This window comes from Ambystoma mexicanum, chromosome 2p, assembly GCF_040938575.1.
Source record: "Ambystoma mexicanum isolate Mex_15411 chromosome 2p, UKY_AmexF1_1, whole genome shotgun sequence".
NCBI lineage: Eukaryota > Metazoa > Chordata > Amphibia > Caudata > Ambystomatidae > Ambystoma > Ambystoma mexicanum.
The window spans coordinates 1,341,719,359-1,341,731,668 of record NC_090923.1 but is presented as its reverse complement, the minus strand read 5'-3'; the positions used below and the strand labels follow the sequence as shown (position 1 = coordinate 1,341,731,668).

The following is a 12,310-nucleotide window of genomic DNA, read 5'->3' as shown; positions in this document are numbered from 1 at the left end:
GATGTGCATGATAACAACACACCTCAATGCACATGCTAATTGGACATACCATCTCTGCACATGCTAACTACACATCCCATCCCTGCACGTACTAACTGCACATCCTGTGCAGCGACGGGATGTGCAGTTGGCATGTGCAAACTCCACATCCTGTCTTTGCACATGCTAATGGCACATCTCTGCTTTGCATGCTAATTGCACTTCTGTTCCATACTAATGGCACATCTCTTCCTGGCACGTGCAAATGACACATCTTTACTAAGTACGTACTAGGGGACATTTCTTCTCTGCGAGTGCTAATGTAGCATCTCCTCTGCCCGTGCTATAATGGCACTTCTCCTCTCCGCCAGTCTTAACGGCAGGGCTCGCTTCTGCACAGGCTAATGTTGGCAAAGCACATGCTAACATTGCATCCAAAGAAAGGGTGGAAAGCTACCGGGCAGGAGGGTGGCCTGCACTTCCCAAGTTCCAATTATGTGGAGGGCTGACGCAGCTTTGAGGGGGGTGGCGCAGAGGGAACACCGCTGAGAAGTCGCTTCTTTCTTACAAGAAATGCAATAATGAAGAATGACCGTTCACACAAGTTACTATCAGTGCTGGAAATTGACAAAACGGACTGGGGCCAAACGTGTACTCGACTAACCCCCCCCCCCCTCCCCTTTCCTTATTCAGCCTGACTCGAACACATCCTCGCCAGCCCCCAGCACAATGCCCAACAGTGCTCCCCTGGCATTCTGCTCGGTTTTGCTGTAATACATCAAGTAGCATTCGAAATGGGATAATAACTGTTACCACAGTGCTTAAAGGCTGAAGGAATTTGGCTAAAAGGGCTATGTAAGAACACATACTCCCTTTCCACATGTTATTGGCATAACCTCTATACACATGCAGCAGCACATCTCCTCTCTGCATATGCTAAATGAGCATCTCTTTTCTGCATGTGCCAGTGGCACATGGCCTCCCTGCATGTGCTAATGGCAAATATATTCGGTTCCCGGGCTGCCCCGCAGCTCTCATGCAGGGTAATAGAACCTTTCATCCCTGCATGGGTTAACAGCCCATCCCTCGTGGTATAGCCCATCAGCAAGCCCACGTCTTACTACAGCCAGCATAACATTATAAATTATACATTACAGAGCAGGTTTGGCAACGGGCCATGGTGCAGAAAGTAAAGGAATTATTGCAGATATGTTGGCTCCCATGCCTTTATTTCAGCACTGTGAGGGGAGCAGTGGGGGTGGCTGGTGGCTTGTGAGAGTGAGCCGACCTACCTGACCTCCCTCCCATGCAGGGGTGCAACAAAACCTACATTTCGCGGGGGGGGGGAATTAAGTCGTGATGGGAGGGGCCACTTCATAAAATAGGCAGGGCAAACTTGGAGGCTCTGCCCCCACTGTTCTACCCACCTCCCCCCATGGTCTGGTGTGGGGACCAACTATCGATTAGTGTATTTAAAAGCGCAATATGCAGAGAGGTGATGGAGGACTTTCTTGAAAGTAACAGCTTAAGTTTTACTGCGTTTGTTCAAGTACATTTTTTCTGAACAAACCCAGTAAAACTTGAACGCCGCCAGTTTCGGGAAAAGGCTTCCCTCACCTCTCTGCCTAACAAAATGCAAGTGCGCACACCCAGGAGTGCATCTAGGCTAAAATGTAGGCGTGGGCTAACCCTTCAAATGTTGGGAGGGGCACTAACCTCAGAGACTGTGGAGGAGTGGCACACTTACTTGTGTAGGGGCATCTAACTTCATTAACCATTGTTATTAGAATATTCTAGTGCAGCTTCAATGTTACAATCAGTTAACTGCTCCCTCCTTTGAGTCTGAAACACCCACTTCTTGCAGATCCTGAAGGTCCTATAAATGGCAGATGGTGTGCAATGAAAGAATCAATATCATAGCAAAACAGGACATTGCAGAGTGTGGGGCAGTAATCTGGACGGCCCAAGCAACTTCAGTGGCTGGGAGCAACAGGTGAGAAAATGTAATGTTGGTTCTACCACAGTCCGCTATAGTAGAATCTCTGGTGCACTGACTGGCTGGTGAGACTGTCTGCCTGTCAAATCCAGTGTTACAAGACTGGGGGAGGACCAGTGCAGCAATAATGCAATTCTATGCAGCAGTATTCGAGCCACTAGCAGAGGAGCACCAGGATACACCAATGTATCCCTACACTTATTAAAACGGTCCTATCGTAAGGGTGCAAATGTAATCATTTATAAGCACTTCAATTTTTGCAATTGAAGTCAGGGTGAGATTACATTTTTTGGCCAGGATCACACACGCTAAACAGTGAATCTTTGATTTTAACCCACTCTTCAGTTTGGGCACATCCACCTTCTTCCGTGTTTTACTTGGAACAAAAATGTACATTTTGAGTTTCAAGACCTACAATAATACTATCCTATAGAGTTTACTTGCAAAATAAACAAATTGCATAGAAAAGCATCATGACAACATGTAAATCCTTATAGCAGCATGTTGGGCCGAAATAATATCACTGTATCTTTTATTTTCCACATCCTGAACGGAACACTATAAGATGCAAAAGGCAAAACATCCTGATTTACCCACTTTATTTTCAGCGCTTTAAAAACACACAAAAAATAAGTTCTGCCATAAACTCACTTAGGATTCGAGATTTGTCACAAACCTCCACCGTGTTATGGATCTTTAAAGAACATTCAACTAAAGACATTGAAGTAAACTTTATTTTTTTAGCATATGAAGCTATTATATGTTATGGGTATGAACACTTTGTATGCTGCTGATGACAAAAGAATCGCTATAGTGCCATATAGTGGTGGAAAGTATGTTCTTCAAATGAATGAATACAGCTTAAACGGTATGCAGTAGAAAATAAAATCATCTGTATTGGCTACACTTACATGCGTAAAAAGGCACAATACGCACCTTATCTGGAGGGCAGCTGCTCGCTGTCCCCTCTCCTGTTTGGACTGGTCATAGAACCTCTCACAGATCTACTTTTTTTCCTGGTAGCAAAATATGGTGTGGTTCTGTCTTGTCCTGGTTGGAATTCCTGTGCAAAGGAGCAGGCCGCCCTTCAGGCACACCTGGTAGCGCCTTATGATCTGAATTCCGGGTGTTCAGTTTGAAGGTGTCGGCCCAGTTAAGATTTTCTACTTAAAGCACATTTGAGATTTTCTGCTAATAATAAAGTACATTTCAGTGTAAGCGCGATTACAGCCTCCACAGGTAAAGAAACATACTTGTGGTACCGCTGGGGGTGGGGTGAAGGGAGTGGCTGTTTATAGTATTGTTAGCCACTGCCCATTTGGATAGGGGTTTGGGATATAACTAAACTTGGCACATTAAGTCAATTTAAAATAGCTCCTAAAGCAAGAGTTGTCCAATCGGGGGAGAGGCAGATGTCCAAAATATATAAAGCTGCCCTCTTTAAGTTTATGTGCAAACTTACGTACACATACAAGACGGCAAGGGGAAATCTTTGAAATAAGATCCCCACAATGCAGGGGCCTGATGCTAATGTTATGTATTCAATGTACCCACCTCTCAATAAATTAAGATGTGCAGGAGGAAGCACAAAGTGTGCCTGCAAAATGGGAGTAGATTTGGTTAATTTCCTATTTGTCATTGTTTCTCCGTGTTGCATAAGTGTGACATACATGGACGCTATGTTTTATGTAATTGATTGTCCTGATCCGTTTTAATATACAGCTTGTTTGAATGTTAAAACTGCTTTTTTTATGGGCTTGTTAATCTTATGAAATATGATGCATGTTTTTAAATGTTGCTAACTTAAAAGAGAAATAAGATTAAATATTGATTGAGCAATACTGGTCATTACATGGTAGGCTTTATAGATTGCTTCAGTGGGGCTTTTGACGTTACCTCCTGGGCAAAGTATCTAAAGAAGATAGGCTTTTAACAATGGCACTGCTATAATAAGCAAGGACATTTGCATGGTGGCAACAAACTAAAATCTTCAATCTACAAAAATAGGCCAACTGGAAACGCAACAGGCTCATTGGTCAACATTCTCGCACAGTCCAGGACTGTGTGCTGGCTATACTGCTACTGCGGTCTCATCCCTTCAGCACCTCCTTCCAGGCCTCCACACCATGGCCCGGAGCAACTGGCGAGCAAACATTTAGGGGTCCGCAAGCAACATGTTGCTCCCGCGCTAAACGTTGGAGATCACTGCTCTAGAGACTTGTTTAGCTGATTGATAACTTCTGTCTGTGAATGGGCTGCTGGCACTGCAACATTATTCTTTAAGGCTTTTAAAATAAAAAACAAGAATCCAACCACTAATGGTTGCATGTATCACTGATCTCGTGCAAGTGCAATAATGAGATCTTGGTATCAATAGGTGTTCTTGTTTGAAATTATATGTATTTTTATCGCCTCCTAGCCCCAAGTAAGAATGTTTCAATGATTTTCATCTGTTATCGGACCCCGTAAGTAGTTTACATCAACCTGGTTTAGTTTGGCTAAATATGTTCTTCTATAGAAAACTGCATGCGGCGTGTACCAATGTCCACGTTGGATGCTTTGAGGGTTTGGATATATACTTGTAGCAGGTTTTCAAGTGCACTGCTCCATTTTATTTGGCTTTATTTCAGAAACTTGGTAGTAAATCATCAATGTTGCCTATTAGGTGACACTGTAAGTTTTGTTAAGGGGCTTATAAACTGCTTCCTATCGGAATCGTACCAGAATGTCGATTCCAGAACTGTGCCCCCGCAGTTACTGCGCCTTTAGGTGCGCAAAAAATTCCGACTCTTATTACTGAACCCAAGCAACTCTTTGGCTCGGTAACGGGAGTCGGGAGTGCAGGGTTGTCCCCCGCTTACCGTAATGGTAAGCAGAGGGATAAGAAGTGAAAAAAATAAAATAAAAAGGACCCTGCTGCGTCAGTATCGACCAACGCAAGTGGGAGGAACTGACGCAGCAGGGTCGAAGAGAGATGGTGGCGCAGTTCACTGTGTGCCGCCGAAAAAGGTAAGTGGATGGGGGTATGGGGATGCATGGCACAGTCTGTGATCACAATAGTCGACATTATGGGCGGCGCAGTGATCACATAGATTCCTTCCCATCACCACCGTAGCAGTCCAAACAAATTTGGCATATTGTGCCCTCACCCAAGTTATCTAGACTGTAGTTTGTAGAAGGAAAAGTAAGAACGGGGCAAGATAGGTTGGTAAATGGAATGAAGAAATATGTACAAGGGGGAAGGCATCCAGGAGAGTAGGGTCATTGATTGTAATCCCATGGATGCATTCGATTCTTTGGGTGGGCTATATGTGTGTTATAAAGAAGGTACAATACATACTTGGATAATTGAGTTTGAACAGTACCTATCGGATGTAGTTTGAAGTGATATTTTATATTTGCTGCCTATAAGCCAACACGATTGTGGTACGTGAAGAGAGATGAATTGTTAAGAATTTTCATCCACCAATTAACCACCCATGGCCGTTTTAGTCTACGTCGCCATTCCCACTGGCTACCTACCCCTCCCACCTAACTCTGCACCCCACGGATGTCTTTGAACTAGCGCTGTTATTTTAAGGGGATGCCATTGCTACTTCCGGCCTTCTAAAAGGTTTGCAGCTGTGTACTAGCTCAAAGTGTACGAAAAATTACTTCATCTCTGTAATGTGTGGTATAAATCCCAGTAAGATGACAAACCAAGTGTACCATCAGCTACTAGATTTATAAGCAATATGTGTAATTGGATCTGTTCAAAACAAGTATAGACACAGCTAGCAGTGTTGGCTCTTGTATAGGCATTTATCAGGGACTGTCATAATATACCTAGCTATTAACGCAATTTGCCAGTTCTTGCCATCTCATCGTCAGTTAGCACCATCATGGAAGTGTCTGGAAAATGCTTTTATCATACAAATGATAAACTGATCAGTATTAGGCAGAATCCTGTGCAGTTCCCTTAGGGACCACTGCAAAAGGCTTAAGATTACAGGTGTTGGCAATAAACCCAATTGGTAGCAGTCTGTACCAAACAGATTTACCTGGTAGCTGTGGCTGAGCAGCCAGCCTTCTCTCAAGAAGAGTTAGACCGTATATAGAGTATACAAGACAGGTACCAAAATACAGTAGCACAAACAAACACTGACCAGAGCTTTAGTATCAAGTATATAATAATTTGCTTAAAGACACACTTAGAAACACTCCAGCACTGTTATTGTAAGCAAGTTCAAAAACACAGTCACTAATATATATACATCCCTTATTCCTTATTAGACAAGACTTAGTTAACACCACTTATTTTCAGACAGAGGTGAGCGCTTAACTAAAGATGGCACTCCAATAAGTTATCAAAAAAGGGAGGGAAAAGGCAGAAATTAGAAAAGCACACAACACAATACTTTAGAAGCACTCAGCAAGGCAGGAAAGTCAAAGTCTACTTGTGAGCAAAAGGTTCAGAGGCCCGGCTCCCTTTTAGAGAGAGTAGAACACCAATGCGCCCACACACAGTTTAAAAGGCTTGAAAAGTCTTGCAGAGAGTTTAAAAAGGAATTAGTTCAGCTCAGAAAAGTTCAGTTAGCCAGCCTAGGGCCAACCCAAGTGGTAAGTTGAGGATTTACGAGACACCCCACACAGACCGTTGCGAGGGAGGCCAGGCGGACACAATACCTTGAAAGTGGGGAGAATCCTCCAGCGGGGGCAATTGTTCCTGGCAGTGAGTGCAAGTTGCAGTGTCGTCCAGAGGAAGAGAAGATCTCGGCGTGGAGGAAAGCTGAAGGTCGTTGCACTGCCAGGGAAGAAACCAGCCGGCCGCAGAGTTCTCCGGTTAAAAGGTTCTAGCCTTTTATTTGCGGTAGTGGTAAAACGTGTATTCCAGTTGCCGGGGTACTTGGCAGAGGCAAGGCGGCCACGAGATGCTCCGGGGAGGCGAAAAGGCGGGCAAACTGGTTATCCCCACCAGTCAAAGGAAGAAGACTCTTCGGGATGAAGATCTCCTCTGTCGTTGGAACAAGTGGTGAGTCGGTTCAGCAGGGCTCCACCGGTGGTGTTGTCGTTGCAGGTCGGGTCAGCTTCTCCCTCTTCGGATTCTTTGGTCCTGTGGCGACATCTGAAGTCCCAGTCCCCAAAGCCCTGATTTTATGCAGAAAACCCCCATTCATCAGTCCTAGTTGTCACTCAAACATTCTAAGTGGGCGGCTCACCACTGGGCCATTCACACAAGAGTCCAGGATGCCTAAACCCCCCTCCCACACATCCTGTATACCCAAACAGAGTGGCACCACTTTTGGAGGCTTCTGTGGAGAAGCCCGCCAAAAAGTGGAACAAAGGGCTCGACTTGGGTTGGAGTTACAGAGGCGAAGACAAACGCCATTTTAAAACCGAGTCCTGGCGAAAAGACCCAACCGGGGAATAAATATTAAATAAATAACCCAGCTGTATCTTTAACATTGCACCAAAAAGTGGTGCGTTTAAAATGAATGGGAAAATCCCATAGTAAATATTCTTAAGGAATATTTTGCGTGGTAACCACTGCCACCAGCCAGAAACTCGATGAGGGGGGACTGCACAGTGCCCCCTCGAAAACAGACCCAGCGGTAATCTAATTAACCCCTTCCAGTGCTTCCACAAAATGATGGTTTGTACTGGTTCTGTTCACAAATTCGGACTAATAAAGCCAATGGTGACTTTACCTGCCCTGGGAGACAGTAGTCAGTCCCAGGGTATGGAGTCTATGTTTGGGGGTCACTGACACCCCTGTCTTACTGCACTGAGGTTGCTGTGTAACACACTTACCAAAAACACATGAAACCCTATGGAGTAAACGACCCCATAGCCCATAAAACACATTACAAAGTCAAAGGATATCTCAAATCATGTCTAAGAGTGGGAGAAATAGTCTCACTCTTAGCAGGAGAAAAAATAAACCCCAAAATTCCAGCAAAGCTGCTGGGGGACTCACTAGGTTTGGGAAATTAGTCTTAACAGAGAATTCTCCCTAACAGTCAGTTTGCCAATTCTTGCTATTATTAAAAACTTAACCCTGCTTTTTTTTGCAGTGGCGCGACATCTTTTATGTCACCTTTTTTATTATATTTTACAGCCTCCAAACTCCCAGTTAAAATCAAAGACAAACTTGGATGATCATTGGTATAATCTATAGTTACGGTTTAAATTTCTTTCTGACAGTTTGTCAGCCAGCTATCCTAAACGCGTCTTGGTTGAATAGTTGTACTGCATTAGCCCTGTTCCTTGTCTACCTGTACTTAAGGCTGTCTTGCAAAAGATCCAATCTAACCTCTTCATTGCTACATCCACTTCCTGTCTTAAAGGGAGGAGCAGAAATGAACAACTCCATCCAAGATGACCAGTGTGAACACACACGTTCTGCTTCAAGGTACAATGCAAGCATTTATGTTCATTTTCTGATTCTGGCATATCACTTTCTATATCTCTGTTTGGATGTTGCTATCGGAATCCTCACTGTTGAAAGCACGCTTTCAAGCTATGGCACGGGTTCTTTGGGAAATTCCATAACATTGGTGATCTACATTAATTGGGCTCTCCTTTTAATATTTGAAAATCTTTAGCATGGTGAAATAATAATTTGGCTGGTCACTTTTGCTTACATATCAAAGCCCCCGTTTTGTAAGTATGTAAATGCAAACAATATGCATGTGTGTTTTTGAGGTTTTACCCATTTAGTAAATTTTTTCATGGACATCACCTGCCAAGTAGTCGCTTGACCAATTGTAAGGAGACCTTAATTAATGACTGTCCAGTCCCCCAATTAACGGGAGTCATCGCAATCCACGACTTGCTCGAATTATAGGGTTTCCTTGCTGTTTGGTCAAATTGACTATTCAAATTATTAAAATTGCTACATACGCAAGGTTTCCCACCTGGGCACGTTTTTTTTCTCAACATCTCTGAAAAAGAGCTTGCATTTTTAGGATGCATGAGAATGTCATTTTGAACAAGATGTTTATAGAAGATGTTAGTTATTTTTGATAGGAGGCAAATTAGGAAAAAGGGGAGTTGGCAAAACTGAGAGTAAATGGAATATTAACTCAAAATATCCCCTAGTTCAAAGGAACTAGACTGTGTTACCCCAATCTTTGATCCTGATACGGAACCTCTGGCCCAATATATTCACTAAAACAATAGGGGAAGTTATCCATAAGCAAGCTTTGTGCGCAGATAATGGCTTATTTATATTGCAAAATCCAGGGAAGACCTTGCCACATGTGGTTCAGGAATTGCCTATTCCACAATGCGTCTGGATTTTGGGTTAATACGACAACATTAAAAATCACGTAATATTGCTGCATCTCAATAGGAAGGTACAGAGGCTAAAAGATGCATTTAATTTCCATGGGGAAAAAGAGAAATGTAAATACCTAGGCATCTTTTTAACTAGGAAATTTGGCCACCTATACCAAAATAATATATCTGGTTAGTTGTCCGCAGTAGTTCAGGATTTAAGAGGAAAATGTGAAAATGAATATTTTGCTCCGCCTTCAATGCGTTGGTCAATCATTACCCCTATTTATTTACAGATTTAAAATTAAGTTGATCCAACATCATAATAAACATCCTAGAGTGGTGAAACCGTTGTGGCAGGTGTGTAAAAACAGGGGCCTGAGTACAAGATATTTACTGTGGGCAAATATCACAACAAAGCTTGACTGGTCATGTGAGGAAAAGGAGACAAAAACTGCCTTGATTGAGCAAAGCTATTTATCGGCTCCATTGAAGGATTTATTATGGTTGCACTCTCAATTCAAGCAATAATTAAACTGAAATAGAGCAAGATGCATTGATGGCTCACTCTTGGGTTTTGGAAAGTAGCAATACAGAAGTATACACCCATCTACAATAACAAGGATGTTACACCTGGCTTAGACAATAAGAGATTTCAGCCATGGAAAATGCAGGGTCTAGGACGACTAGGACAGTGTTGTAGTAGTCCCACAATGAGATCCGGGTATTTTATTTGAATAATTTGCTAAAAAACAACAAAGGATTTTTAGTCAGAAATACTTTGTTATATGTCATAAAAAGACTGTCCTGTAGGTGAAACAATGTTTACTTTTATTCGGTTTCCGTCGAGGGCAGATTTTCTTCTAAAAACCCACAGTCCATTAATTTTTGTTGTAGCATTTTTACCACTGTGACCGTGGTGTATGGGGGGTGGGTATGGTTAATACATAATGGACCTGGGGTCCTCCTGTCAATTTCTATTTTTCAAATTTTTTTTGTCTGTTATACAGGAATTTTGGGTCCCTGTGTTATGAATACACAGTAAAAAAAAATCCTTGATCGTTCCTTTTTTCCTTATTTTAGTGGAAGGATCAAACTGTAGTCTGGCTTTTTTATTCAATTTAGCTGCACAGGTACAGTTTTGTGATGAGCCGACCGGTTTCAGTGGTGTGGACCACTTTCATCAGGGCTGGAGCAGCGTGATTAGTAGCGCTGTGGTTGTTGAATAGCTGAATCTAGCTTCCTTATTCGTGATAACCGGCCTGTATGGGATACAGAGCGGGAAAGGGACGGGGTGGGGGAGGGAGAGGAAGGGAGAAGAAGCACATACATTAGTAAATTTGGGGATTACAAACATATCCCTAAATTGCCTTCTGGGGAGGATCTTAACCTAGACAATGGTGTCTTCTCCACTCATGGGGGATCTGGTATGTGACTGGAAAACTTGAGTTGCTGCAGGTGCTGACAATGTTCAGCCATAAGCAAGATCATCTAGGTGGAACACCACATATGGTTTCAAAGGACCTAGGAACCTATTTTTATGACAACTTTTTTGAAATCACCAATAACTTCATGATAAAGAATTGTGTTCACACGTAACATCAGTGTACATACACATGCGTGGCTGTGTTCATGCATAGTGTACACATACCAAGCCAGGAAGTCTAAAAACGCACATGGGTACTATACCCTTTTATGTAAGCACTTGACAGAGCCACTGGTGTGAATACTCTAGGACAGTGTTATAGTAGGCCAGTCTCCTGATTTTCGAGCAATGTAAGCAAGGTTTTCAGGTCCAGGAAAAAGAAAGGAACGCCTATAGTCAAGTTAGTCACTGGATAACGTGATGCCATATTACTTAAGAACTTGGTGGCTGTTTTTGCGGTATGTAGAAAATCATGATTTCCCAACTAGTTAGTTGAGCCCATGAGCTAGGATGGCCTCTCAATGGAAAAGTTCTTGTGAAAACTGTTAGTGTTCAAGGATGTATTTAGAAGCCGTTACTGTGGTTGCCACTTGATTTCATCTGGCCACTTATAAGTGATGATGTTCTATAAGGAGTGTACAAGAAACCCGTATAATTTAATGTACTGGTTTGTAATTCACATTATGTGTTGATGTGGGATTGATTGGAGGACATTAAGAATAACTGTAACATGTAGCGCAGAATTAATGTTAACATTTTAAAAGAAATAAGTGAGCTGGGGCAAGGAAACAATAGGGTGGAGGTGATTCTTTTGTGTGTGTGCTGGAGGTTAATAATTACAGTCTTTCTCCTTTTTCCAACACTGACGGTGCTGGTTTTGGATCAGAAAAATATTGTATTTCTAATACTAAACTATGTGAACCTAACTTTCTAGATGCTGGGTCCCTTATGCACCAAGTTCTCTTTATTGCCTTTTCTATGGGCTGCCTTGGCTGGTATTTGCCTAGTCCTTAGTTCTGGCTCATGTGCCTCAGGTTCAGTAAATAGTCGCTGCTTTCTGGCAAGGTCTCTTTAGTTTAGTTTATCTTTACAGTACAGAATTGTTTTTTTTCTATCCTGTGTGGCATTTCTTACTACCTATCCGTTAATGTCTCACAAAAATCTTTTTTTTTTTTTTTCTTTTTTAAATGTCATCCCTGTTCCCCTCTGTAGTTTGCTATTACCATCCGTTGTACATTTATTATGGCAGGCTCAAAAATCCTGATGGCTCTCATGCTCCCTTTCTGAAGCATGAAAGCGCAGAAAAGTCAGTGACGTTGCTCAAACGGCTGCAGTGTCTGTTGCACTAGCCCACGGAGTAGTCTGGGTTTAGGTTTGGGTAATACCTGCTATGGATGGCACTATGTTAAAGCAGAATCCCATTTTGGAGTTCTTCTGTCTAAGTTTGATAGACCTCTCAGCTTTCTACTGGATTCTTTGGTTTCTGGCTCCATGTTCCTCCCAGAGATACTTTATCCAAAACCTAACAATCTGGCTATGTTTGTGGTCTGCCTTGAGAGTCCCTGTGACTCCCAAGGCAAGGGAACCACAAAAGTACACCATAGTGTTCCAGGGAGCTTACTCTCCCTCTGTTACTCCTGTGGCTAGGCTTG

At 42.7% G+C, this 12,310-nt stretch overlaps 1 protein-coding gene across 6 annotated transcripts in view; it reads left to right on the top strand.

The window, feature by feature from the left end:
• MIEF2 (mitochondrial elongation factor 2) overlaps window positions 1-12,310 on the top strand; it is a 226,562-nt gene that overhangs the window by 73,080 nt on the left and 141,172 nt on the right. For 3 of the 6 annotated variants that reach the window (XM_069645697.1, XM_069645695.1, XM_069645696.1), the window contains exon 2: window positions 8,302-8,366. The exons of the other annotated variants lie outside the window; for them this stretch is intronic. In XM_069645697.1, the coding sequence (XP_069501798.1) occupies window positions 8,314-8,366 (53 nt within the window). In that variant the 5' untranslated portion in view covers window positions 8,302-8,313. The remainder of the gene's footprint in view (window positions 1-8,301; window positions 8,367-12,310) is intronic. 6 annotated transcript variants of the gene reach the window in all.